Here is a 24,921-nt window from a genome sequence, read left to right as displayed (position 1 = left end):
CGAGGCTCTGCCCCCATCTGTCCACCCCATTATGCCCTCCCCGATAATAATAATAATAATAAAATTGGCATTTGTTAAGCTTTTACTATGTGTAAAGCACTGTTCTAAGCGCTGGGGGGATACAAGGTCATCAGCCTGTCCCACGGGGGGCTCACAGTCTGAATCCCCGTTTTACAGACGAGGTCGCCGAGGCCCAGAGACGTAAAGTGACCTGCCCAAAGTCACCCAGCTGACAAGCGGCGGAGCCGGTATCAGGACCCGTGACCTCTGACTCCCAAGCCCGGGCTCTTTCCACTGAGCCACGCTGCTCCTCAACGGCCCGCCCGCTTCACTCCCTAGGCCCCGTCCCCACCGGCTGGGTCTGGGCTCACCGGGACAGCAGGTCGGCATGATAGTAGTAGTCGGAGAGTTTGTTGAGGAAGGAACGGGGCTCCAGGACGAAGGTGGGCAGCACGACGCGGGACAGGTCCATGCCCGGCCGCAGCTGCTTCAGCAGCGGCCACATGAGGCCCTTGTTCTCCTCCGACACCGTCTCCGTCTGCGACGAGCCGCCCGGCTGGCCCGGGGCAACGACAACCATCATGGTAATAATAATAATAATAATAATAGTAATAATCACCATCACTGTGGTATTTGTTAAGCGCTTACTATATGCCGAGCACCGTCCTAAGCGTCAGGTTGCCCCCCGTGGGGCTGACAATCTTCATCCCCATTTTACAGATGAAATCACTGCGGCCCTGAGAAGCGAAGCGACTTGCCCAAGGTCACACAGCAGACAAGAGGCGGAGCCGGGATTAGAACCCACATCCTCTTCCTCCCAAGCCCGGGTTCTGTCCACCAAGCCACGCCGCTTCTCAACGATGGTATTTGTTAAGCGCTCGCTATGTGCCAAACACCGTTCTAAGCGTAGGGGTAGACACAAGGTAATCAGGTTGACCCCCGTGCGGCTCACGGTTTTAACCCTCATTTTGTAGATGAGGCAACTGAGGCCCAGAGAAGTGAAGTGACTTGCCCAAAATCACACAGCTGACAAGTGGCAGAGCCGGATTTAGAACTCATGACCTCTGACTCCCAAGCCCGGGCTCTTTCCACTAAACCACGCTGCTTCTATTATTACTAGTAACAGTAATAATAATAATGTTGGCAATTGTTAAGCACTCACAAGATGCCGAGCACTGTACTAAGCGCAGGGGTAGATACAAGGTCATCGGCTTGTCCCACGTGCGGCTCACAGTTTTAACCCTCATTTTATAGAGGAGGGAACCGAGGCACAGAGAAGTGAAATGACTTGCCCAAAGTCACACGGCTGACAAGCGGCGGAGCCGGGACGGGGTATATACAGATCTATACCTATTCAGTAGTATTTATTGAGCGTGCTGTGGGGGTGGGAAGGAGGTTGATTGAAGGAGCAAGTAAGAGGGGCACAGAAGGGAGTGGGGGAAGAGGAGAGGAGGGCGCAGTCAAGGACACCCACAAGGCTCTCTGGGAGATTCTCACGGGTGCACAGACACGGACACACACGCAAAAGACACACGTATGAACACGGACTCCCGCGGCCACAGACGGGGCCCCTACCTCGCCCATCTCCTCGTAGGCCTGCTCCACGTACGTGGTCGCGGCGGTCCCCGCCGACCCCCGCTCCCCGGGGCTCTCCGACTGCTCGCTCTCGCTGGCCTTGCGGTCCCCCCGGGGACCCTCGTTCTCCGACTCCTCGGCCGGCTCCCGCCCCCACCTGTCCGACAGGCCGCCGTTCTCCAGGGCCGCGTCGTTCAGCCTGGGGTTAATGAGGAGGGGTCACCCGGGCCCGGCCGTGGGCCCCCGCCCGGCCCCTCCCTTCTGGACCCCCCTCCTCAAAAACCTCCAGTGGTTGTCCAGCTCCTCACCATTGGCTTTAAAGCCCTTCATCCCCTTGCCCCCTCCTACCTCACCTCTCTTCTCCCCTTCTCCAACTCGGCCCGCACACTTCGCTCCTCTAATGCCAACTTCCTCACCGTGCCACGATCTCGTCTATCTCCCCGTCGACCTCTCTCCCACGTCCCGCCTCTGGCCTGAGACCCCTCCCTCTTCATATCCGACAGGCAATTGCTTTCCCCACCTTCAAAGCTTTATTCATTCAATCGTACTTATCGAGCGCTTACTGTGTGCAGAGCACTGTTCTGAAAGCCCATCTCCTCCAAGAGGCCTTCCCTGACTAAGCCCTCATTTCTTCTTCTCCCACTCCCTTCTACATCACCCTGATTTCCTCTTTATCCATCCCCCGTCCCAGCCCCACAGCACTTCTGTATATCTGTCATTTTATTTATTTCTATTGATGTCTGCCTCCCCACTTCTAGACTGTAAGCTCGTTGTGGGCAGGGAATGTGACTGTTTATTGTTGGACTCTCCCAAACGCTTAGTACACTGCTCTGCACAACAATAAGTGCTCAGTAAATATAACTGATTGATTGATTGAGTCTACACTCCTCTCCGAGGGGTCCCGTGGGTCTCTTAATGCTCACTGGCAGCCGGCTGTGAGGACCCTTAGATGCCTCCTGTGATCCTCCCCACCGGCTCCGAGGCCGTGAGAAGCAACGTGGCTTAGTGGCAAGAACACAGGCTTGGGAGTCCGAGGACGCGGGTTCTAATCTCGGCTCCGCCACTTGTCTGCTGGGTGACCTTGGGCAAGTCACTTCACTTCTTTGGGCCTCAGTGACCTCATCTGTAAAATGGGGATTAAGACTGTGAGACTCATGTGGGACAACCTGATTACCCTGCCTTGTCCCCAGCGCTTAGAACAGTGCTTGGCACATAGTAAGCGCTTAACAAATGTCATCATTATTATTATTATTCACCCCAGGGCCCAGAGCCAAGAGGAAAAGCTGTCCTAAGGGGGCTGAGTCAAGGTAGGTGTAGCCTGCTCTGACACTTGTCCGCTGTGTGACTTTGGGCAAGTCACTTAACTTCTCTGAGCCTCAGTTACCTCATCTGTAAAATGGGGATGAGGATGGTGAACCCCAGGTGGGACAACCTGATCACCTTGTATCTCCCCCAGCGCTTAGAACAGTGCTTTGCACATAGTAAGCGCTTCACAAGTACCAAAAAAAAAAAAATTTACACCTTGCCCAGAGTTGCCCAGAACAGACAAAAAGTGGGAAGGCCCAGAGGGAAGGGCTGGGGATCAGAGGATGGGGATCTCAGGAGAGGATCAATCAATCCATCGTATTTATTGAGCACTTACTATGTAATAATAATAATGTTGGTATTTGTTAAGCGCTTACTATGTGCCGAGCACTGTTCTAAGCGCTGGGTAGACATAGGGGTACTATGTGCAGAGCACTGTACTAAGTGCTTGGCTGACTGCAATATGACAGCAGACACGTTCCCTGCTCATAAGGAGCTTTACATTCTAAAGGTGGAGTCAGACATTAATATCAATAAATAGGTCATTTATAATAGGTGATTTACAGATATGTACATAAATTCCGTGGGGTCAGGGGTGGGGCGAATATCAAATGTCCAAGGGTAACAGAATGAAGTGCGCAGATGCTGCAGAAGGGAGAGCGAGCCGGGCACTGTACTAAGCGTCTGGGAGAATATAACAGGGTTGGTAGGTACGTTTCCTGCCCACAATGAGCTTACTGTCTAGAAATCAGAGGGTAGAGATCAGAGGGCAGAGCCTTGGCCCTTGTCCTTACTTGGGAGAAGCAGCATGGCCTACTGGCATGAGCACGGGCTTGGAAGCCAGAAGTCATGGGTTCTAATCCCGACTCTATCAGTTGACTGCTGTGTGACCTTAGGCGAGTCACTTCACTTCTCTGTGCTTCAGTGACCTCATCTATAAATGGGGATTGAGACTGTGAGCCTCACGTGGGACAACCTGATTTCCCTGTATCTACCCCAGCGCTTAGAACAGTGCCTGGCACACAGTAAGCGCTTAACAAATATCATAAATATTATTATTATTACTGGAAGAGCTCGTGGTCAGAGAGGGTAGAGGTGAGCAGGAGGCCATTCAGGGGGGCCTGGGCTGGGTCCCCCGGAACGTCGGGCTCCCCGTCTTTGCCATTCTTGGCTGTGCTGAGCCGGAACAGGCTAGAGCAGCACAGGGCCAGTTCCAGGGCATCCAGCCAGCAGTGACCTGTGGGAGGACAAGGGACAATCGAGTCAGGAGAGTCCCCTCCCCACTTGCCAGTTTGGACACTGTAGTGACCGTCAGAACATCAGGAATGGGGGCAGGGACAAAAATCCCTGGTAATGACCGCTAGAGAGCCGGGCATCGGATTAGAATCCTCTGTGGTGACAGCTAGGATTCCAGGATTGGGGGCAGATTCCTCTGTGATTACCACTGGGACACTGGGATGGGGCGGATTCCTCTGCGATGACCGCCTGGACACCAGAACGGGACGGATTCCTCTGTAATGCCCACTAGGACATCGGGATGGGGAAGTCCACTGCACCAAAGCCCCGGGAGTCCTGTTTTTTGCTTCCCTTCAGGGCCGGGCAACAGCAGTGGAGACCCCCCCACCCCACCCCCGATCGCCCCCTCCAGCCGGGCTCCTGGGCAGCCCCGGACCCGGGCGGGGACGGTGACTGACTGATCGATTGACGGGGGTCCGGTTCACCGGAGCCCGTGGCTCTCTCACCGTCGGACTCGGAGGCCCGGAAGATGAGGTGGCTGCTGGGGAGCGGCTGGGTGATGGATCCCACGTTCTCCCCCTCGGGGCCCTGCAGGAGCGTGGACGAGAAGGGGTGGGGGGAGAAGAGAGACAGAGACAGAGAGACAGAGAGACGGACACAGGCAGGGGAAGCGGGGACGAGGAAGGAAGGAGAGGGGATTTTGAAGCTTCTCGTGTCAGAGATGCGCTTGTCCCGGTCCCGGGTCGGGGTGGGAAGGAGGGCGATGACCGAATCGTGGACCGCTCTGTTCCCCCAACACACACATACACAAGTATACACAAACACACACACGTACACAGGTATAGACACAAGTACTCTACACATACACACCCCTGACTTGCTCCCTTTGGTCTCTTCCCCTCTCAACCCCACAGCACTTATGTCCCCATCAGTAATTTATTTATTTGTATCAATGTCTGTCTGCCCCTCTTTAGACTGTAAGCTCGTCGAGGGCAGGAATGTCACTGTTTGTTGTCGCATTGTACTTTCCCCAGCGTTTAGTACAGTGCTCTTGCACCCAGGAAGCGCTCGACTGGGAGTTCCCTGTGGGCAGGGAATGTGTCTGAAGTTACGTGTCCTCTTCCAAGTGTTTAGTACAGTGCTCTGCACACAGTAAATGCTCACCTGTGAGCTCGTTGTGGGCAGGGAATGTGATGTTATATTGTCCTTTCCCAAGCGCTCAGTACCGTGCTCTGCACACAGTAAATGCTCAACTGTCAGCTTGTTGTGGGCAGGGAACGTGTCTGACGTTATAGCGTCCTCTCTCAAGTGCTTAGTACAGTGCTCTGCACACAGTAAGCGCTCAATTGTGAGCTCCTTGTGGGTAGGGAAGGAGTCTGATGATATAGTGTCCTCTTCCAAGTGCTTAGTACAGTGTTTTGAACACAGTAAGCACTCAAAAATTTGATGGAATGAAAGGTACAGGGGCAGGCGCGGCCCAGCGCGCGCTCCCCCCGTCCATCCGACCATCGGTCGACCGTCCCGTCCCGGGGTCGCACGTGCACCTTGACGGCCCAGATGGACTGGTCAAGCGGGTGGAAGAGCTTGAAGCAGACGCCGTCCTTCTTGGATGGACGCTCGATGAGCTCGCACGAGTGGAGCAGGACGGTCCCCACCCAGTGGTCCATCTTGGGGGTCTTGTAGAGCAGCAGAGCCCCCGGCTTCAGCACGCACCACAGCCGGGTCCAGCTCTTCAGGGCCCCCCGGATCTGCGGGAGGGGAGGGGGCCACACCGGGGTGGGGGCGGAGGTCGCCACACAGACACAGGTAGAGACAGAGGCAAGTCGAGATGGAGAGACAGGCGGGGGTGGGGGGGAGATAGCCGCAGATAATCAGAGACGGGGAGGCCAGCAAAGGGGGAGAGACCACCACAGAGAATCGGAGATGGAGAGGCAGGGGAAAAGAGGGGAGAGACAGGGGTGGGGGAAGAGAAAACCACAGAGAATCAGAGATAAGGAGACAGGGGAAAAGGGGAGAGACAGCCACAGAGAATCAGAGATGGAGAGACAGGGAAGGGGGAGAGATAGCCATACAGAATCAGTGATGGAGAGATAGGGGAGAGGGGGAGGGACAGCCGCAGATAATCAGAGATGGAAAGACAGGGGAGGGGGAGAGATAGCCTCAGAGAATCAGAGATAGAGAGACGGGTAAAAGGGGGAGAGACGGCCACAGAGAATCAGAGATGGAGAGACAGGGAAGGGGGAGAGAGACAGGAAAGAGGGGGAGAGACAGCCACAGAGAATCAGAGATGGGGAGCCAGGGGAGGGGGGAGGGACAGCCACAGAGAATCAGAGATGGGGAGACAGGCAGAGATGGGGAGACAGCCACAGAGAATCAGCGTTGGAGAGGGAGGGGAGAGAGGGAGAGACAGCCGCAGAGAATCAGAGATGGAGAGACAGGGAAGGGGGAGAGAGACAGGGAAGGGGGGAGAGACAGCCACAGAGAATCAGAGATGGGGAGACAGAGGAGAGAGGGGAGAGACAGCCACAGAAAATAAGAGATGGGGAGACAGAGGAGAGAGGGGAGAGACAGCCGCAGAGAATCAGAGATGGAGAGACAGGCAGAGATGAGGAGACGGCCTCAGAGAACCACAGACAGAGAGACAAGGAGAGATAGGGAGACAGCCAAAGAGAACCAGAGATGGAGAGACAGGGGAGAAGTAGGTGGAGTCAGAGATGGGGAGAGAGGGGAGAGGCAGGGGGAGAGAGTCAGAGATGGGAAAGGCAGCCGCCCGTCAGACCCACAGGCTGTCCAGGAAGCGGTCTGCTGAGGGGTCTCCTCACTTCTCCCTCTCTCCGGGGGTCCTCGGACCCCCGGACTCCCCCCACCACCCCCAGCGGCAGTGGGGAGGGGGAGAAAGCAACGTGGCTCAGTGGCAAGAGCAGAGGTTTGGGAGTCAGAGGACGTGGGTTCTAATCCCACCTCCGCCACTTGTCTGCTGTGTGACCTTAGGCAAGCCATTTCATTCTCTGGGCCTCGGTGACCTCACCTGGAAAATGGGGATGAAGACTGGGAGCCCCACGTGGGACAAGCTGATGACCTTGTATCTCCCCCAGCGCTCGGAACAGTGCTTGGCACAGAGTGAGCGCTTAACAGATACCATCGTCATCATCATCATTATTATTGTTATGAAGGGGGAGGAGGCTGGAGGAAGCGGGAGAGGGCGAGGCAGGGGATGGGGGGCCGGGGTCTCCCGCCGGGCTCCACCTTGAGCCAGTCAGCCATGATGGCCACGCTGGGGTCCCGCAGGGCGCTGACCAGCTGCTTGGTCACTCGCTTCTTCTCCTGACGATAGTTGTGCTTCTGCACCTGCTTGGAAGGGGCCAAGTCAGACCCCCGGGGCACGACCCCTCCCCAAGACCCCGCACCCCCAACCCCTCGGGCCCCAGAAGTCCCCTCCCCACTACCCCACATCCCCCACACTCTCAGGCCCCAGAAGTCCCCTCGCCACTGCCCTCCACCCCGCACCCCCCACCCCCTCAGGCCCCAGAAGCCCCCTCCCCACTGCCCCACACCTCCCACACTCTAAGGCCCCAGAAGCCCCCTCCCCACTGTCCCACACTCCCCACACCCTCAGGCCCCAGAAGCTCCCTCCCCACTACCCCGCATCCCCCCCCACTCTCGGGCCCCAGAAGCCCCCTCCTCACTGCCCCTCACCCTCCCGCGCCCTCAGGCTCCAGAAACCCCCTCCCCACTGCCCCTCACCCCCTCGCACCCTCAGGCCCCAGAAGTCCCCTCCCCACTGCCCCGCATCCCCCACACCTTCAGACCCTAGAAGCCCCCCTCTCCACTGCCTCGCACCCCCCACCCCCTCAGGCCCCAGAAGCCCCCTCCCCACTGCCCCGCATCCCCCACACTCTCAGGTCCCAGAAGCCCCCTCCCCACTGCCCCACATTCCCCAACCCCTCAGGCCCCAGAAGCCCCCTCCCCACTGCCCTTCACCCCCTCGCACCCTCAGACCCCAGAAGCCCCCTCCCCGCTGCCCCACACCCTCAGACCCCGGACATCCCCTTCCCCCAACTTTCCCCCACCTTTAACCTCTCCTTCCTAGCCACCTCCGGGGTGGGGGTGGCCCTGTCCCGGTCGATCCCGTTGCAGAATTTGTAGTCCGTCTGGGAGGGAAAGACCAGATTAGGGGCAGATTTGTAAACTCGTGGTGGGCAGGGAATGTATGTTTACTGTTCTGTTGTCTTTTCCAAAGCTCTTAGCACAGCGCTCCGCACACAGTAAGCGCTCAGGAAATACGATTCACTGACAACGAATGAAAAGAGCCACAGGCGATGTGTCATCTGGGGGTCGGGAAGGAGAATGAACGACGACCCCCTAATGCCGAATTGTACTTTCCAAGTGCTTAGGACAGTGCTCCGCACACAGTAAGCGCTCAATAACTACGACTGACTGAATGAATGCTCCCCTCTCCGCCGCCCCCTCCATCCCTCACGAGGGGGTGGTCGGGGGTCCCTGGGCGAGGACAGGTCGCTCCGACCCACCCAGACTGTAACCTCGTTGTGGGCAGGGAATGTGTCTGTTTATTGTTCTGTGGTCCTCTCCCAAGCGCTTAGTACAGTCCTCTCAATAAATACGATGGAATGAATGGATGAAGGTTCGGATTGGAGGAGGTGTGCAGAAGCAGTGTGGATTAGTGGCAAGAACACTGGCTTGGGAGTCAGAGGTCGTGGGTTCTAATTCCTCCGCCACTTGTCTCCTCTGTGACCTTGGGCAAGCCACTTCACTTCTCCGGGGTTTGGGGGGGGGGGTCAGCCCATTTCTGTCCACCCCTTCCCCCTTCACGCCCCTGGTGGGACTGTCACCCCCAGAGGGGACTGACCTGTTGGGCCTTGGAGATGGACACCAGAGTTTGGGCCTCCTCGTCCTGCAGCACCAGGGGGTTGTGTCCTTCCACGTCCTTCCCTGCATAGGTGAACACGCCACGCATATGCGTGCACACACCACGTGCACATGTACACTGTGCCTGGATACCCAGCGTGAGGGCAGACATCATGGTATACCCACGGGTATAGTGTCGGGTGGCTGGGCTCCGTGATAAACTCCCCCATAACACTTCATAAACTCCAAGGGGCCGTGAACCGTGTCTTCTGCTTTGATGATTTCTTCCCAAGTGGCCAGCTGGGAAGTGGGTGGCCAGCACAGTGCTCTGCACACAGCAGACACCTACTATAGTGCTCTGCGTTCGTTAAACCTCCAGTACAGCGATTTGCCCCCAGTACAGTAGGCCCTCAGTATAGCATTCTGCACATGGTAGGTACCCAGAAGGTACCCATGGGAAGGCACTCAGCACAGTGCTCGGCACTCAGTAGGTCCCCGGTACATGCTCCGCACATGGCAGACACCCAGTAAACCCCAATACAGTGCTCTGCACATGATAGGTGCCCAGTAAGGCATCCAGTACAGCATTCTGCACTCCGTAGACACCCAGTACAGTGCCCTGTACATAGAAAGCGGCCAGCACAGTGCTCTGCATTCATTCAAACCTATTTTTTGAGTATTTACTGTCTGCAAAGCACCACACTAAGCACTTGTCTGCACGCAGCAGACACTCAATCCGGCTCTCTGCTCCCCATGCAGATGGAGGGCGCTTTGAGTTCTCCCACAGAAGGATCCCCCTCCGCCCCCCAGTTCTGGAAATAAAGGTCCAGAGAAGGGAAGTGATTTTCGTGATGTCACGCAGCAAATCCCCCAGGAGTGCAATACTTCCTGAAGACAGCAGCGTGAGCAGCATCATGGCCTGGTGGTTAAAGCACTGGCCCGGGAGTCAGAGGTCCTGAGTTCTAATTCCAGCTCCCTGACTTGTCTGCTGTGTGACCTTAGGCAAGTCACTTCACTTCTCTGGGCCTCAGTCACCTCATCTGTAAAATGGGCTTTAAGAACGTGAGCCCTGTGCAGGACAGGGACTGTGGCCAACCTGATTAGCTTCTATCTACCCCAGTGATTAGCAGAGTGCCTGGCAATAATAATTGTGGCATTTTTTAAGCACTTATTATGTGCCAGGCACTATACTGAGCACTGGGGAAGACAGAAGATAAACGGGTTGGACGCAGTCCCTGTCCCACATAGGGCTCCCGATCTCAATCTCCATTTCACAGACCAAGTAACTGAGGCACAGAGAAGTGAAGTGACTTGCTCAAGATCACACAGCAGACAAGTGGCAGATCCGGGATTGGAACCCAGGTCCTTCTGACTTCCAGGTCCGGGTTCTTTCCATTAGGCCACGCTGCTAAGAGCTTAAAAACCCCATTAAAAAAAAGGCACAGGGAAGAGGAGGAGGAGGAGGGTGGGGTTGGCTGAGAGGGGAGGAAGAGGAGGGACAGGGAAAGGGAAGAGGGAAGGAAGAAGAAGGGGAGCGTGGACAACAGCCCCCCGGGCCCCGGGCAGCCGGACCCCCGCCACGTGCCGGCTACCAAGCACTGACCTGGGCTGAAGGGGAAGAGGTCATTCTCGACGCCGAAGAGCAGGTTCCGGCTCAGCTTCCGGGGATCGCTCTTCTGGGGTGTGGACGTGGCCGGGCCGAGGGAGAGCCGGCGGCGGAGGAAGCTTCCATCCTTCATCGTCGGTGTCCCGGGCAAGGCCTGCAACAGGTCGGAAGGGCGGCTCAGGCAGCGGTGGCCAGAAGCAACCCCTCTGAGGATGGGGGGGATTCAGAGGACTGGGGGTCCTGGAGCTGCACCCCTCCAGAGCCGGCCCCGTGGCCTGTCCAGCCCGGTCCAGCCTGGCCCAGCACATTCCAAAGGCTGGGGGTTATTCATTCATTCAATAGCATTTATTGAGTGCTTACTATGTGCAGAGCACTGTACTAAGCGCTGGTTTAGGGACGGGAGTCATTCCCGACAGCTTCTCCCCGGACAGTGTCCCGAGGGGATGCAAAGACCACCCTCCTGCAACTCGGGAAGGACTAGGTCAGCGCGGGAAAGAAGCCGGATGCTTCGGGGGCACTGGATCCCGCTGAGAGGGTGGGAGAGGAAGAAGGGTGGGGCCGTCTGTTCTCTGTGCTCGTGCATGGGAGCCTTAGTATAATAATAATAATATTCAATCGTATTTATTGAGCGCTTACAGCGTGCAAAGCACCGAACTAAGCGCTTGGGAGAGCACAATATAACATCAGACACATTCCCTGCCCACAACGAGCTCACAGTCTAGAGGAGGAGACAGACATTAATATGCAAAAATAAATAGATAAATAAATAAATTACAAATATATACATATGTGCTGTGGAGAAAAGGAATAGTAATAATAGGAATGGTATTTGCTAAGCACTTAATAATGTTGGTATTTGTTAAGCACTTACTATGTGCAGAGCACTGTTCTAAGCGCTGGGGGAGATACAGGGTAATCAGGTTGTCCCACGTGAGGCTCACAGTTAATACCCATTTTACAGATGAGGTAACTGAGGCACAGAGAAGTGAAGTGACTTGCCCACAGTCACACAGCTGACAAGTGGCAGGGCCGGGAGTCAAACCCATGACCTCTGACTCCAAAGCCCAGGCTTTTTCCAGTGAGCCACGCTGCTTCCCACACTTAATATGTGTGAAGCACTGTTCTAAGCTCTGGGGTAGATACAAGCTCATTGGGTTGGATGCAGTTCCTGTCCCACCTGGGGCTCACAGTCTTAATCCCCATTTTACAGATGAGGGAACTGAGGCACAGTGAAGTGAACTGACTAAAGTTACACAGCAGACAGGTGGCGGAGCCAGAATTAGAATCCAATGTACAATGCTAGGTATACAGTAAGCACTTGAATGTCACAATTATTATTATTAGTTTTTACTAAAACTAAAAAGACACACCTCCTCCAAGAAGCCTTCCCTGACTGAGCCCTCCTGTCCTCTTTTCTCACTCCCTTCTGTGCCGCTCTTTCTTGCTCCTTCATTCACCTCCCTCCCAGCCCCACAGCACGTACGTATTATCTGTATATATCTGTAATTTACTTATTTAATCTATTTATATTAATGTCTGTCTCCCCCTCTAGACTGTGAGCTCACTGTGGGCAGGAATGTGTCCGTCTGTTGTTGTCGCGTACTCTTCCAAGCGCTTAGTACAGGGCTTTACGCACAGTAAGCACTCAATAAATATGACTGAATGGAATATGATTGAATAAAACTAGCTTCAGACTCAAGTCCCACTCTCCCCGGGGATGCCCCCAGAGAACCCAGAAACCAAGGAAAACCAAACAGGCCAGACTCCCTCCCAACCCCTTTCCCAATAGCCATTTGTAGCATTTTTATTGTTTTTTTTTTAATGGATACCTTTTAAGCACTTATTTTGTACCAGACACCGTACTAAGGGGTAGGGTAGCCTGGAACGCCCTCCCTCCTCACATCTGCCAAACTCTCTTCCCCTATTCAAAGCCCTACTGAGAGCTCACCTCCTCCAGGAGGCCTTCCCACACTGAGCCCCCTTTCCCTCTGCTCCTCCTCCCCTCCCTATTCTCCCCCCACCCTCTGCTGTTCCCCCTTCCCCTCCCCTCAGCACTGTGCTTATTTGTATATATTATTTATTACCCTATTCATTTTAATGATATGTATGTCTCTATGATTCTATTTATCTTGATGATGTCTGCGCTTGACTGCTTGTTTTGTTCTGTTTCGCTTTGCAGTCTGTCTCCCCCGTTTAGACTGCGAGCCCGTTATTGGGCAGGGATTGTCTCTATCTGTTGCCGAACTGTACACTCCAAGCGCTTAGTACAGTGCTCTGCACATAGTAAGCTCTCAATAAATACTACTGAATGAATGAATGTCTGTTTACTGTTATATCATACTCTCCCAAGGGCTTAGTACAGTGCTCTGCACATACTAAGCGCTCAATAAATACTACTGAATGAATGAATGTCTGTTTACTGTTATGTCGTACTCTCCCAAGGGCTTAGTACAGTGCTCTGCACATAGTAAGCGCTCAATAAATACTACTGAATGAATGAATGTCTGCTTATTGTTATATCGTACTCTCCCAAGGGCTTAGTACAGTGCTCTGCACCCAGTAAGTGCTCAGTAAATACGATTGAATGAAAGAATAATTGAATAATCCCAGGGCCAGGCTCTCCTGACCAGGCCTTTTAATGAGAAGGATATTATCACCACCATCACCACCTGCAGTATCTGTATCTTTATGGATGTAGACGTCGTCAGTTTTGTTTCCGAACAGACAACCCTCCCCGACCCGCCCTCCATCAGAGCTCGGACCAAGCGCGGGGCGATGGTGGGAAGCTGGTTGTGTCTGCTTTGTGACTTTGGGCCAGTCATTTCACTTCTCTGCACCTCAGTGACCTCAGCTGTAAAATGGAGATTCAAACTGTGGGCCCCACGTGGGACGAGGACTGTGTCCAACCTGATCAGTTTGTATCTAACTTGGCGCTTAGTACAGAGCTTGACATATAGCGAGCCAGTTTGTCGGTGTGGATGTGCGCAAGAAAGCCAGTGTGTTTGAGATCCAGCATGTGGATGAATGAGAGAGCCAGTGTGTGGGTGTGTTCATTCATTCATTCGATCGTATTTATTTAGCGCTTACGTTGTGCAGAGCACTCTACTAAGCGCTTGGAATGTACAATTCAGCAACAGATAGAGAAAATCCCTGCCCAACAATGGGCTCACGGTCTAAAAGGGGGAGACAGCTAAACAAAACAAGTAGTCTGGCATCGATACCATCAAAAGAGACAAATAGAATCACAGATATATACACATCATTAATAAAATTAATACAGTAATAAATAATATATACAAATATTCACAAGGGTTGTGGGGAGGGGAAGGGGGCAGAGCAGAGGGAGGGAGCAGGGGCGATGGGGAGGGGAGGGTGTGCGTGAGAGCCAGTTCGTGTGTTTGAGAGAGAGCCTGTGCGAGTGAAAGGTCTTATGTGTTAATGAGAAATAATAATAATGTTGGTATTTGTTAAGCGCTAACTACGTGCAGAGCACTGTTCTAAGCGCTGGGGGAGATACAGGAGATCATGTTGTCCCACGTGAGGCTCACAGTCTTAATCCTCATTTTACAGATGAGGTCACCGAGGCACAGAGAAGTTAAGTGACTCGCCCACAGTCACACAGCTGACGAGTGGCAGAGCTGGGATTCAAACCCATGACCTCTGCCTCCCAAGTCCGGGCTCCTTCCACTGAGCCACGCTTGAAGTCTAAAATACTGACTTTTGCGGGCAGGCGAGCAGTTCTGAGGAAGCCCGGTGGGCTCTAATCAGGACAAGGCAAACTCAGTCTGCTACTAGCTCAATTACCAGGTTTTCCATCGCCCTTAAATCATCCTTCTAAATTTAGACAATGTGGCACTTTAGGAAAGAGACCCTTCTCTTCCTTGAGGGAGTCACAACCTCGCCCCCGGCCCCCCTTGGCCTCTCGCCCTCTTTTTTGGCATCCGGCTGGACAGGCTCATTTCTAAAGAGTCTCCTTGTGGGCAAGGAATGCGTCCGCCAATTCTACTATATTGTACTCTCCCAAGCACTTAGGAGAGTGCTCTGCACACAGGAAGTGATCAATAAACACCACTGATTGACGGAGGGAAGCCATTCTTCACCGGATCGAATGTAAGCGTGTCTCTAGACTGTAAGCTTACTGTGGGCAAGGAAGGCGTCCACCAATTCTACTATATTGTAATAATAAGGTTGATATTTGTTAAGCGCTTCTATGTGCAGAGTGCTTTTTCTAAGCGCTGGGGTAGGTACAGGGTCATCAGGTTGTCCTACTTGAGGCTCACAGTTAATCCCCATTTTACAGATGAGGTAACTGAGGCACAGAGAAGTTAAGTGACTTGCCCACAGTCTCACAACTGACAAGTGGCAGAGCCAGGATTCGAACCCGTGACCTCTGACGCCCAAGCCCGGGCACTTTCCACTGAGCCACGCTGCTTCTCATATTGTACTCACTCGATCGCCTAGTGCTCTGCATACAGTCAGAGCTCGGTAAATATAACTGATTGAGTCAAATCACTCTTTTATTGATTGACTGTAGGTTCGTCTTTAGAGTGTAAGCTCATCGTGGGCAGGGAACATATCTACCAAAAATATCAAATTATACTCTCCCAAGTGTTTAGGTCAGTGCTCTACGCACAGAAAACGCTCAATAAATATGATTGAGTCATTCCTCTACTGATCATTTGTAAGGTCACGAGCAGGGAACATTTCTACCAACTCTGTTGCAATGTTCCCTCTCAAATGCATAGTACAGTGCTCTGCACATAGTGAACGCTCAACAGATACAATTGATTCACTCATTCATTCATTCAATAGTATTTATTGAGCGCTTACTATGTGCAGAGCACTGTACTAAGCGCTTGGAATGGACAAATCGACAACAGATAGAGACAGTCCCTGTCCATTGATGGGCTTACAATCTAATCGGGGGAGACAGACGAACAAAAACAATACTAATAGTATTAACACGTGTGGAGGTAATGATAATGATAATAGTGTTAGCAGCTAATGATGATAATAATAATGATAATAATAATAATAGAATGGTTCCTCGGGGAGCCATTGAGAAGAAGGAGGTCAGCTCCATTGACTGATTGATGTCAGGGCACCAGGCTATGTTTTCAGCTAGGATGAAGCATGACCTGAGGCTCATCTTGTCTATGCCGTCGAGTCATCTCCGACCCTGGGGAGGAGCAGAGAGTGTGAGCTGGGGAAGAGCGGAAAGCAGGAGATGGGGAGGAGCAGAGAGTGTGAGCTGGGAAAGAGCGGAAAGCAGGAGATGGGGAGGAGCAGAGAGTGTGAGCTGGGGAAGAGCGGAAAGCAGGAGATGGGGAGGAGCAGAGAGTGTGAGCTGGAGAGGAGCGGAGAGTGTGAGCTGGGGAGGAGCAAAGAGCGGGAGCTGGAGAGCAGTAGAAAGCATGAGCCGGGGAGGAGTATAGGCTTCTGAGGAGCTGGGAGACTCCAAGATTCCTCTCTGCCAACATTCCTTCAGTGACTAACAGCCGCCCACCACCAGCCTTCTGACTTGGATTCCTCTGAGAGTGAATGAGCCCTGCGGAGGCTGCTCACCTCTTGGGATTTCTCTCTGCTCCTGTTTTTGTTTTTTTGTTTTTTTAACTTTTAAAGACATGAGTGAGCTGGCTCGCACGGGGGTGCAGAGGGCTCCAGAGGAACAAGAGAAAGGGCTGGCTTGGGAGGAGCAGAGGGAAGAGAGAAAGCAGTCTTTGTCCCACTTCTCCATCCCAGATCTTAGCATGGACTGGAGTCTGATTTGGAGGGGTAGGAACAAGACAGAAAGCAGTTCCTGACACTCTGATGATGATGATGATGGTATTTGTTAAGCACTTACTATGTGCCAGGTACCATACAAAGCCGTAGGGTGGAAACAAGCAAATCGAGTTGGACACAGTCCCTTTCCCATGTGGGGCTCATAGCCTCAATCCCCATTTTACAAATGAGGTAACTGAGGCATAGAGAAGCGAAGTGACTTGCCCGAGGTCACACAGCAGAGAAGTGGCAGAGCCAGGATTTCCAAGTCTTTGCACTGACTGGAATCTGACTTGGGTGGGCATCACAGCTTCTGTCAGGCTCTTCCTCTGCCAGGGTCCAGGGTCCTGCAGTTGATTCATTCCATTTACGAGGGTCTGACAGCTCAGAGCTCCCTCAGCTGCCCACCTTTTCTCGTGGGAATCCCATTCCGCTCGGGTGAGATCCCCCATTCTTACCCCCCAAGACTGTCGCTCCCTCAATAGGAGTTGGGGGTAGAGAACAGGACGCCGAAGGCACAGCTCCGATTCTACCCAGCCCCCTGCCAAGGGTGGGGTAAGAAGTTCTTTTTGCTGCCCCTTCCTCTCGGTCCGTTTCCCCAATTCTGATCCCTGGCCTGGAACCCCCTTCCCAAATTCTTAGACTCCGGCTCCCTCCATCCTCAAATCCTCCTGAAATTCCACTTCCTCCAGAAAGCCTGATTCACTCCCCAAAACCCAAGTCACGACAAGCGAACAGCTCCACTTCATTCTTAGATGTTTATTTATACCTTACACCTTATTTCATCCCATTGACACATTTACACTACCTCCTTCGTTATCTTTGTTCTGCTCTGCTACCTGCATAATTTTAAGCCTGTTGGTTTCTCCCATTACACTGAAACTCACTGAGGGCGGAAACGTGTGTTTCATAAATAGTATCTTTATTTCTATTGCGCACTTACTTTGTGCCAAACACTGCACTAGGCACTTGGGTAGATATCAGATAACTGTCCCACCCGGGACTCAACAGTCTTGTTTCTGCTATAATTTGTTCTAATGTCTGCCTCCTCCTCTAGACTCTAGATTCTAAGCTCCTTGTGGGCAGGGAATATGTTTACCACTGTGTGGTACTGTATTGTCTCAAAAGCTCACAGTGTTCTGCACACAGTAAGCACTCCATAAACTATTGAGTATGCGCTCAATAAATACCACTGACTGACAGATTACTGAACTCACCCAAGTACTTGGAAGATGACCCAGCAATAGGTACTCAGTAAATTTCATTGACTGGCTGGTTGATTAACTGATTCATAGGACAGGACAGTAAGCGGCATGTCCTAGTGGATAGACCCCAGGCTTGGGTCAGAAGGACCTAAGTTCTAATTCCGGCTCTGCCACTTGTCTGCTGTGTGACCTTGGCCAAGTCTCTTAACTTGCCTCTGCCTCACTTTCTCATCCATAAAATGGGGATTAAGACTGTAAGCCCCACGTGGGACATGGACTGTGTCCAATCCGATTAGTTTATCTACCCCAGTGCTTAGAACAGTGCCTGGCACATAGTAAGCACTTAAATACTATTTTTTTTTTTTAAGTAAGGGCTACCCTGGGAGGAGGATGGACTGCGGGGTGTGGGAGGCACGAAGCCCCATTTTCTTGGTTGCGGGAGGGTTCGGACTGAGGGAAGACGGGGCCCAACCGGTCAGTAGAGTCTTTATAACCACTGCTCTCTGGAAGGTCATGGGCCGAATTTCAGGGTTTCAAGAGCCGGTGGGATCCCGGCCAGGGGATAGCTGGCATCGCTCGTGCGCAGCAGACCATGACTGGAGTCAGATGATTCACCATCCAGTCGTGGCCACCACCCTGCAGGGAGCCAGAACTGCTGGGCTCTGGGAAGCTCGGATATGGCGAGTCACCCAACTTCTCTGTGCCTCAGTCCCCTCATCCGGTCAGCTTGGTTGGGCCGAGAACAGGCAGGGAATGTGTCTGTTTACTGTCGTATTGTCCTCTCCCAAGCGCTTAGAACAGTGCTCTACAAACAGTAAGCGCTCAGTAAATACGATTGACTGATTGATTGATTTCCCTCCTCTGCAAAATGGTGATTCAACCCCTGTTCTCCCTCCTACTTACACTGCGAGCCCCGAGAGGGACCTGATTTTCATTCATTCATTCAATCGTATTTATTGAGTGCTTACTGTGTGCATAGCAGGACTAAGCACTTGGGAGAGGACAATACAATAAACAGACACATTCCCTGCCCACAACGAGCTTACAGTTTGGGGGGAAATAAACATCAATACATATAAATAAATTACAGTTGTGTTCATAAATGCTGTGGGGCTGGGAGGGGGAAAGAGCAAAGGGAGCAAATCAGGGTGACACAGAAGGGAGTGGGAAATGAGAAAGAGGGGGTTTAATCTGGGAATGCTTCTTGGAGGAGATGTGCCTTCAAGAAGGCTTATCTACCCCATGCTTGGCACACATAGTAAGCACTTAATACTATTATTATTATTACCCTCCCAAGACTTTTCCTGCAGCCAATGATCTATCCATAAATTATTTATTTATATTCATGTCTGTCTCCGCCTCTGGTCTGTAAGCTCACTGTGGGCAAGGAACTAACTTGTCTGTTATACTGTTGTGCTGTACTCTCCCAAACACTTAGTACAGCGCTCGGCACACAAATAAGCGTTCAAGCTCGTTGTGGACGGGGAATGAGTCTGTTTGTTCTTACACTGTACTCTCCCAAGAGCTTAGTACAGTGCTCTTCACACAGTAAGAGCTCAAAAAATACGACTGAATGAATGAATGCAGGTCAAAGCCAGTAGGGCAGGGAGACAGTGAATACACCGACATCATCCTGTAAGGATCATCACTTCCCGGGGACAGCGAGGGACTTGACTCTTTGACTTCTATTGTCAATCGATAGTATTTGTTGAGCGCTGACTGTGTGCAGAGCACTCTACTAAGTGCTTGGGAGAGTATAATCTAACAGAAGTGGTTGACACATTCCCTGCTCACAAGGGGAAGGCACACATTAAAATAGATGAACCGATATTGACATAAGTGCTGTGGGGCTGAGGTTGGAGTGAATCACAGGCACAAATCTAAGAGCAAGGACGACGCAGAAAGGAGAGGGAGTGAGGGCTTAGTCGGGGAAGGTCTCTTGGAGGAGATGTGATTTTCAGGATTTGAAGATGGGGAGAGTGATCATTTGTCGGGTATGAAGGGGGAGGGAGTTCCAGGCCAGAGGGAGGACGTGGGCGAGAGGTCGACGGCGAGATAGATGAGATCGAGGGACAGTGAGTAGGTGGGCATTGGAGGAATGAAGAGAGTTGGCTGGGCTGTTGCAGGAAATCAGCGAGGTAAGATAGGAAGGGGCAAGGGGATTGAGGGCTACTATTGTTCTGCCCCAAGTATCAGCCGAGTTTTGACCTGAGGTCTGAGGTTCAGCCCTAGGTGTCACAGCCCTGTCATGGGACCTCTAGCTGCTCGCCCCCAGGCAGCCCCCCCCAAATTCCAGCTTCTCACCCCCAGGGCAGCCCCCCAACACCCCCAGCCACCTGCCCCCAGAGATAGCATCCCAGGACTCTCATGGCCCTCGTTATAGCCCCAGAGCGAGGACAGCGGAGGCCTTCCGTGTCCAACCTGGGAAAGAGACTGGCTGCGAGCCCAGGCAGAGAGATTGATGCTGTTAAATGGAGCAAACCCAGGAGGAGCATGGTGAGAGGGCCCTGGGTCACCAGTTTGTCTCCAAGCAGGTCTGGCCGGGCCAGGCAGCTGGTGACTCCAAGTCCTAGGATAAAGCCGCTTAGGCCAGGCTAGGCCGGAAGCCCAACTCCCATTCTCTCTTTCTCTATGTCTCTCCATCACACACTTCAGTCTCTCTATCTTCCTATCTCTCCATCTTTCTCTCTCTCTCTCTCTCTCTCTCTCTCAGTCTCTTTCCATCTCTTGTTTTTGTTTCGTTCTGTTTTACTCTGCCGTCTGTCTCCCCCGATTAGACTGTGAGCCCATCATTGGGCAGGGATTGTCTCTATCTGTTGCCCAATTGTACATAGTAAGCGCTCCATAAATACTATTGAATGAATCTCTCTCTTTCTCTGTCTCCGTCACTCTTTCTCTGTCTCTCCCTCTCTCTTTCTTGGTCTCCCTCCTTTTTCTTTTTGTCTCTCCATCTCTCTCCCTTTCTCTGTCTCTTTCTCTCTTTCTCAGTTTCTTTCCATCTTTCTCTGCCTCTCTCCTTTCTTTCTCTATCTCCATCTCTCTCTTTCTCGGTCTCTCCGTCTCTTTCTCGATCTCTCTCCCTCTCTCTCTTTCTCTGTCTCTCCCCATCTTTCTTTCTCTGTCACTCCATCTCTCTCCCTTTCTCTGCCTCCCTCTAGCTCTCTCCCTTTCTGTCTCTCCATCTCTCTCCCTATCTCTGTCTCTCTCTCCAGCTCTGTCCTTTTCTGTCTCTTTCCATCTCTCTCTGTCTCTCTCCATCTCCTTCTCTGTGTGTGTGTGTGTCTGTGTTTCTCCCTCTCACAGTCTCCAGCGATGGACGAAATCCGCGCAGACCCCCGGACCCTCCCCCCAAGCGCTCCCGCAGTGTCAGGAGCAGCGGAACCCCGGGACCCTAGGACACTGGGGTCCGGAGTCTTGGAAAACTCCCTCATGGCCCGAAAAACCGCAGTCCCGATTTTTGCCATCGGGAAGGGAAGGGGGTCGGAAGATCAGTGACGCAGCGGGCAGCGACCCTGGTGGGTTATTCGTGGTGTCAGGGACCTTGGGCCCACCCATCGTGGCCCGCGCATCTTCCAAGTCCAAGGCTGGTCAACTGGACCCATCGGGGCTCAAGGGGTGGGGGGCTGGGGCGAGCTGGGGAGGGGGCTCGTCTCCCTGTCACCTACAAGTCCGGGGCCTGGGACTTCGCCCCGGGGCGGGGGGGGGCATCCATTTAATAGTATTTATTGAGCGCTTACTAGGTGCAGAGCACATCAGGACGGGTGTCTGGGCAGGAGGGGGGAGGAGGTCGGGGGTCGCATCCTTCCACCCTCTCAGCAGGACCAGACTGCCAGGGGGCCGGGTAGTCGGTCGGGAGGCGGGTGGGTGGTCAGTAGGACGGACAGACAAGGCGGGGGACTGCGGTAAGCGCCCCCCTCCCTGGGCGGGCCCCCTGGCTTCTTCCCTCCCCTCGACTCTTGGCAGGGCCCTGCGGGCCTGATGGATGGATGGATGGATGGATGGATGGGTGGGTGGCCAGGGGGGATGGAGGAAGGGTCCTCAGTCCCGACAAGGAGTCAGGACATCGGCGGCGGGGCGAGGCTGGGGGAGACAGTCGCAGCCGAGCGGTTGATGCATCCAGGAGACCCCAGCCCCATCGAGGGTATAGAGCTTCAAGGGTCCCAACGTGCCCCTCCAGCAAGGACCCCGACCCCCTGAGACTGCAGCCTCCCTCCCCCCATCGGAAAGCGGGTTATGGGGGGTGGGGGGATGGTTGCAGGAGAGGGACAGCAAGAGATCCTCCGCTCCGGAGCTCAGCTCGGATCCGATGGGGGGGAGGGGATCCAGCCTCCCCAGACCACCCCCCAAAAGAGGCCCTGCGGCGGCTGCTGCGGACCCCGGTCCCCCCAGCTCTGCCGGTCCTTACCCTGCAAGGGCCGGGCGGTCGGGGGCCGGTTGGATGGAGAGCGGGTCCTGGGGGGTCGGGGGGGTCCCGGGGGTCCCGGGGGTCGGGGGGATTCCGGCCCCCGGAGGGAGAAGGCCCAGCTGTCGGCGAGGCGGCGGCTGCAGGAAATACCACGAAGCTCAGACAAATCGGGAGGAGGGGGCGGGAGGGAGGCCCGGAAAACCCGGCAGGGATCACCACGGGGAGCGGATCGGCCGCCGTCGGGAATTTTAAGAATAATTAAAAATAATACTGATGATGATGCTATTTCTTAAGCGCTTACTCCGTGCCAGGCACGGCTCTAAACGCTGGGGGTAGATACAAGGTCAGGTGGTCCCTCCGTGGGGCTCACATTCTTCATCCCCATTTTCCAGATGGGGGAACTGAGGCCCAGAGAAGTCAAGTGACCTGTCCAAAGTCACACAGCTGATAAGTGGGGGGGCCGCGATCAGAATCCACGACCTCTGACTTCCAAGCCCGAGCTCTTTCCACTAAACCACGCTGCTTCCCCTATACTAATAATTATGGTATTTGTTAAGTGCTCACTATGTGCCAAGCACTGTTCTAAACGCTGGGCGTAGGTACAAGGTCATCGGGTTGTCCCACATGGGGGTCACAGTCTTAATCCCCATTTTATAGATGAGGGAACTGAGGTACAGAGAAGCCAAATGACTTGCCCAAAGTCACACAGCTAAGAAGTGGTGGGGTCAGGTGGGGTCTGACTGCCAAGGCCTTGCCCTTTCCATTAAGCCTCGCTGCTTTTGTTAGGCGCTTACTATATGGCAAAGCACCTTTCTAAGCTCTGGGATAGATACAAGGTAATCAGGTTGTCCCAGGTGGGGCTCACGGTCTTCATCCCCATTTACAGATGAGGCAACTGTGGCACAGAGAAATGAAGTGACTTGCCCAAAATCACACAGCTGACAAGTGGCAGAATCAGGATTAGAACCCACAACCTCTGACTCCCAAACCTGAGCTCACTGAACCACACTGCTGCTTAAGCCCTTACTATGTGCCAGGCACTGTACTAAGCACTGGGGTGGATACAAACCAATCTGGTTGAACACAGTCTCTGTCCGGCATGAGGCTCACAGTCTTGATCCTCATTTTACAGATGAGGGAACTGAGGCACAGAGAGGTGAAGTGACGTGTCCAAGGCCACACTGCAGACAAGTGGCAGAGCTGGGATTAGAAGCCAGGACCTTCTGACTCCCAGGCCCGGGCTCTAGCCACCATGTGCTGGCCACTGTGTGTGGGTTATTTTCTTTTTTGATGCCATTTGTTAAACATTTACTATGGGCCAGGCACTGAACTAAGCGCTGGGGTAGATGCAAGTTTATCAGGTTGGACATACTCTTTATCCCACATGGAGCTAACAGTCTTAATCCCCAGTTGACAGTTGAGGGACCTGAGGCACAGTGAAGTGACTTATCCAAGGTCCCACAGGAGATACGTGGTGGAGCAGGATTAGAACCCAGGTCCGGGATCTATCCACTAGGCCACACTGCTTCTCTGGGGTTAGACAGAGGGTGGTGGGGTGGTGAGCAGAGACCTGAGTGAGGGTTGGAGGTGAGAAGATGGGGGTGAGGGGCTTAAGGCCCTCAGATCCGCCTCTACCAAGTCTGGAGGCTGAGGGCGGGGGTCGTGGGACAAGGGTCTGGGGGCGGAGAGGAGGCAGGAGGCAGAGGATGGGGGAAAGGGGAGTAGGTGACAGAGGTGGGAGAGGCAGGGGTCGTGAGGTCAGAGGTCCAGGGGCGGAGGGGCAGCAGGTGACAGAGGCAGGAGTCGTGGGGCAGGGGTCTGAGGGCAGAAAAGAGGCAGGGGAAGGTGAGGGGGGGAATGGGAGGAGCGGGGCACGGATAACAGGGGTCGAGGGGCAGGGGACGGAGAGGGGGCAAGAGGTGGAGGGTAATAATAATAATTAGGGCATCTGTTAAGCACTTACTATGGTGCCAGGCACTGTACTGAAGAAGCAGCTTGGCTTATGGGAAAAAGCACAGGTTTGGGAGTCAGAGGACGTGCGTTCTAATCCCTGCTCCGCCACTTGTCAGCTGTGTGAATTTGGCTAAATCATTTAACTTCTCTGTGCCTCAGTTGCCTCATCTGTAAAGTGGGGATTAAGACTGTGAGCCTCATATGGGACAATCTGAATAACTTGTATCTCCCCCAGTGCTTAGAACAGTGGGCTTGGCACATAATAATAATAATAATGTTGGTATTTGTTAAGTGCTTCCTATGTGCCAAGCACTGTTCTAAGCACTGGGGAAGATACAAGGTAATTAGTTTGTCCCACATAGGGCTCATAGTCATAGTAAGTGCTTAACAAATGCCATAATTATCATTATTATTACTGCTAAGCACTGGGGTGGATACAAGCAAATCGGGTTGGACACAGTTCCTCCCCAACATGGGGCTCACAGTCTCCATTCCCGTTTTACTGATAAGGGAACTGAAGCTCAGAGAAGTGAAGTGATTTACCCAAGGTCACACAACAGACAAGTGGCAGAGTGGGCATTAGAACTCATGACCTTCTGACTCCCAGGCCCTTGCTGTATCCACCACCCCATGCTGAGAACAAAGCTCATATTCAACCCATCACTAAATCCTGTCGGTTTGACTTTCACAACATCACTAAAATCCACCATTTTCTCTCCATCCAAGCTGTTACCACCTGTAACAGTGGACCTGTAGCCACTGTGCTGCCCCTGGCCTGGAATGCCCTCCCTCTTCATATCAGACAGACGATCACTCTACCCACCTTGAAAGCCTTATTAAAATCCCATCTCTTCCAAGACGTTTCCCTTAGTCCTTATTTCCTCTTCTTCCCCTTCTTTCCGCATTACCCTTGAATTTGCCCCCTTTATTCACTCCTCCCTCTCCCCTACAGCACTTCTATACAAATCTATAATTTATTTATATTAATGTTTGTCTCACCTTTTAGA

General features: G+C 53.2%; 1 protein-coding gene across 1 annotated transcript in view; it reads right to left on the bottom strand.

The window, feature by feature from the left end:
• Positions 1–22,032, bottom strand: part of OSBPL5 (oxysterol binding protein like 5) — a 46,420-nt gene extending 24,388 nt beyond the window's left edge. The window contains exons 1-10 of the mRNA XM_029061396.2: positions 21,962–22,032; positions 10,586–10,742; positions 8,984–9,066; positions 8,187–8,267; positions 7,363–7,464; positions 5,661–5,864; positions 4,623–4,704; positions 3,946–4,117; positions 1,576–1,774; positions 372–556 (exon numbers count right to left, since the gene is read on the bottom strand). Coding sequence (XP_028917229.1) covers positions 372–556; positions 1,576–1,774; positions 3,946–4,117; positions 4,623–4,704; positions 5,661–5,864; positions 7,363–7,464; positions 8,187–8,267; positions 8,984–9,066; positions 10,586–10,721 — 1,244 coding nt within the window. The 5' untranslated portion in view covers positions 10,722–10,742; positions 21,962–22,032. The remainder of the gene's footprint in view (positions 1–371; positions 557–1,575; positions 1,775–3,945; positions 4,118–4,622; positions 4,705–5,660; positions 5,865–7,362; positions 7,465–8,186; positions 8,268–8,983; positions 9,067–10,585; positions 10,743–21,961) is intronic.
• Between the last annotated feature and the right edge of the window lie 2,889 nt (positions 22,033–24,921).

This window comes from Ornithorhynchus anatinus, chromosome 3 (genome assembly GCF_004115215.2).
Source record: "Ornithorhynchus anatinus isolate Pmale09 chromosome 3, mOrnAna1.pri.v4, whole genome shotgun sequence".
NCBI lineage: Eukaryota > Metazoa > Chordata > Mammalia > Monotremata > Ornithorhynchidae > Ornithorhynchus > Ornithorhynchus anatinus.
This window is presented reverse-complemented; position numbering and strand designations above follow the sequence as displayed.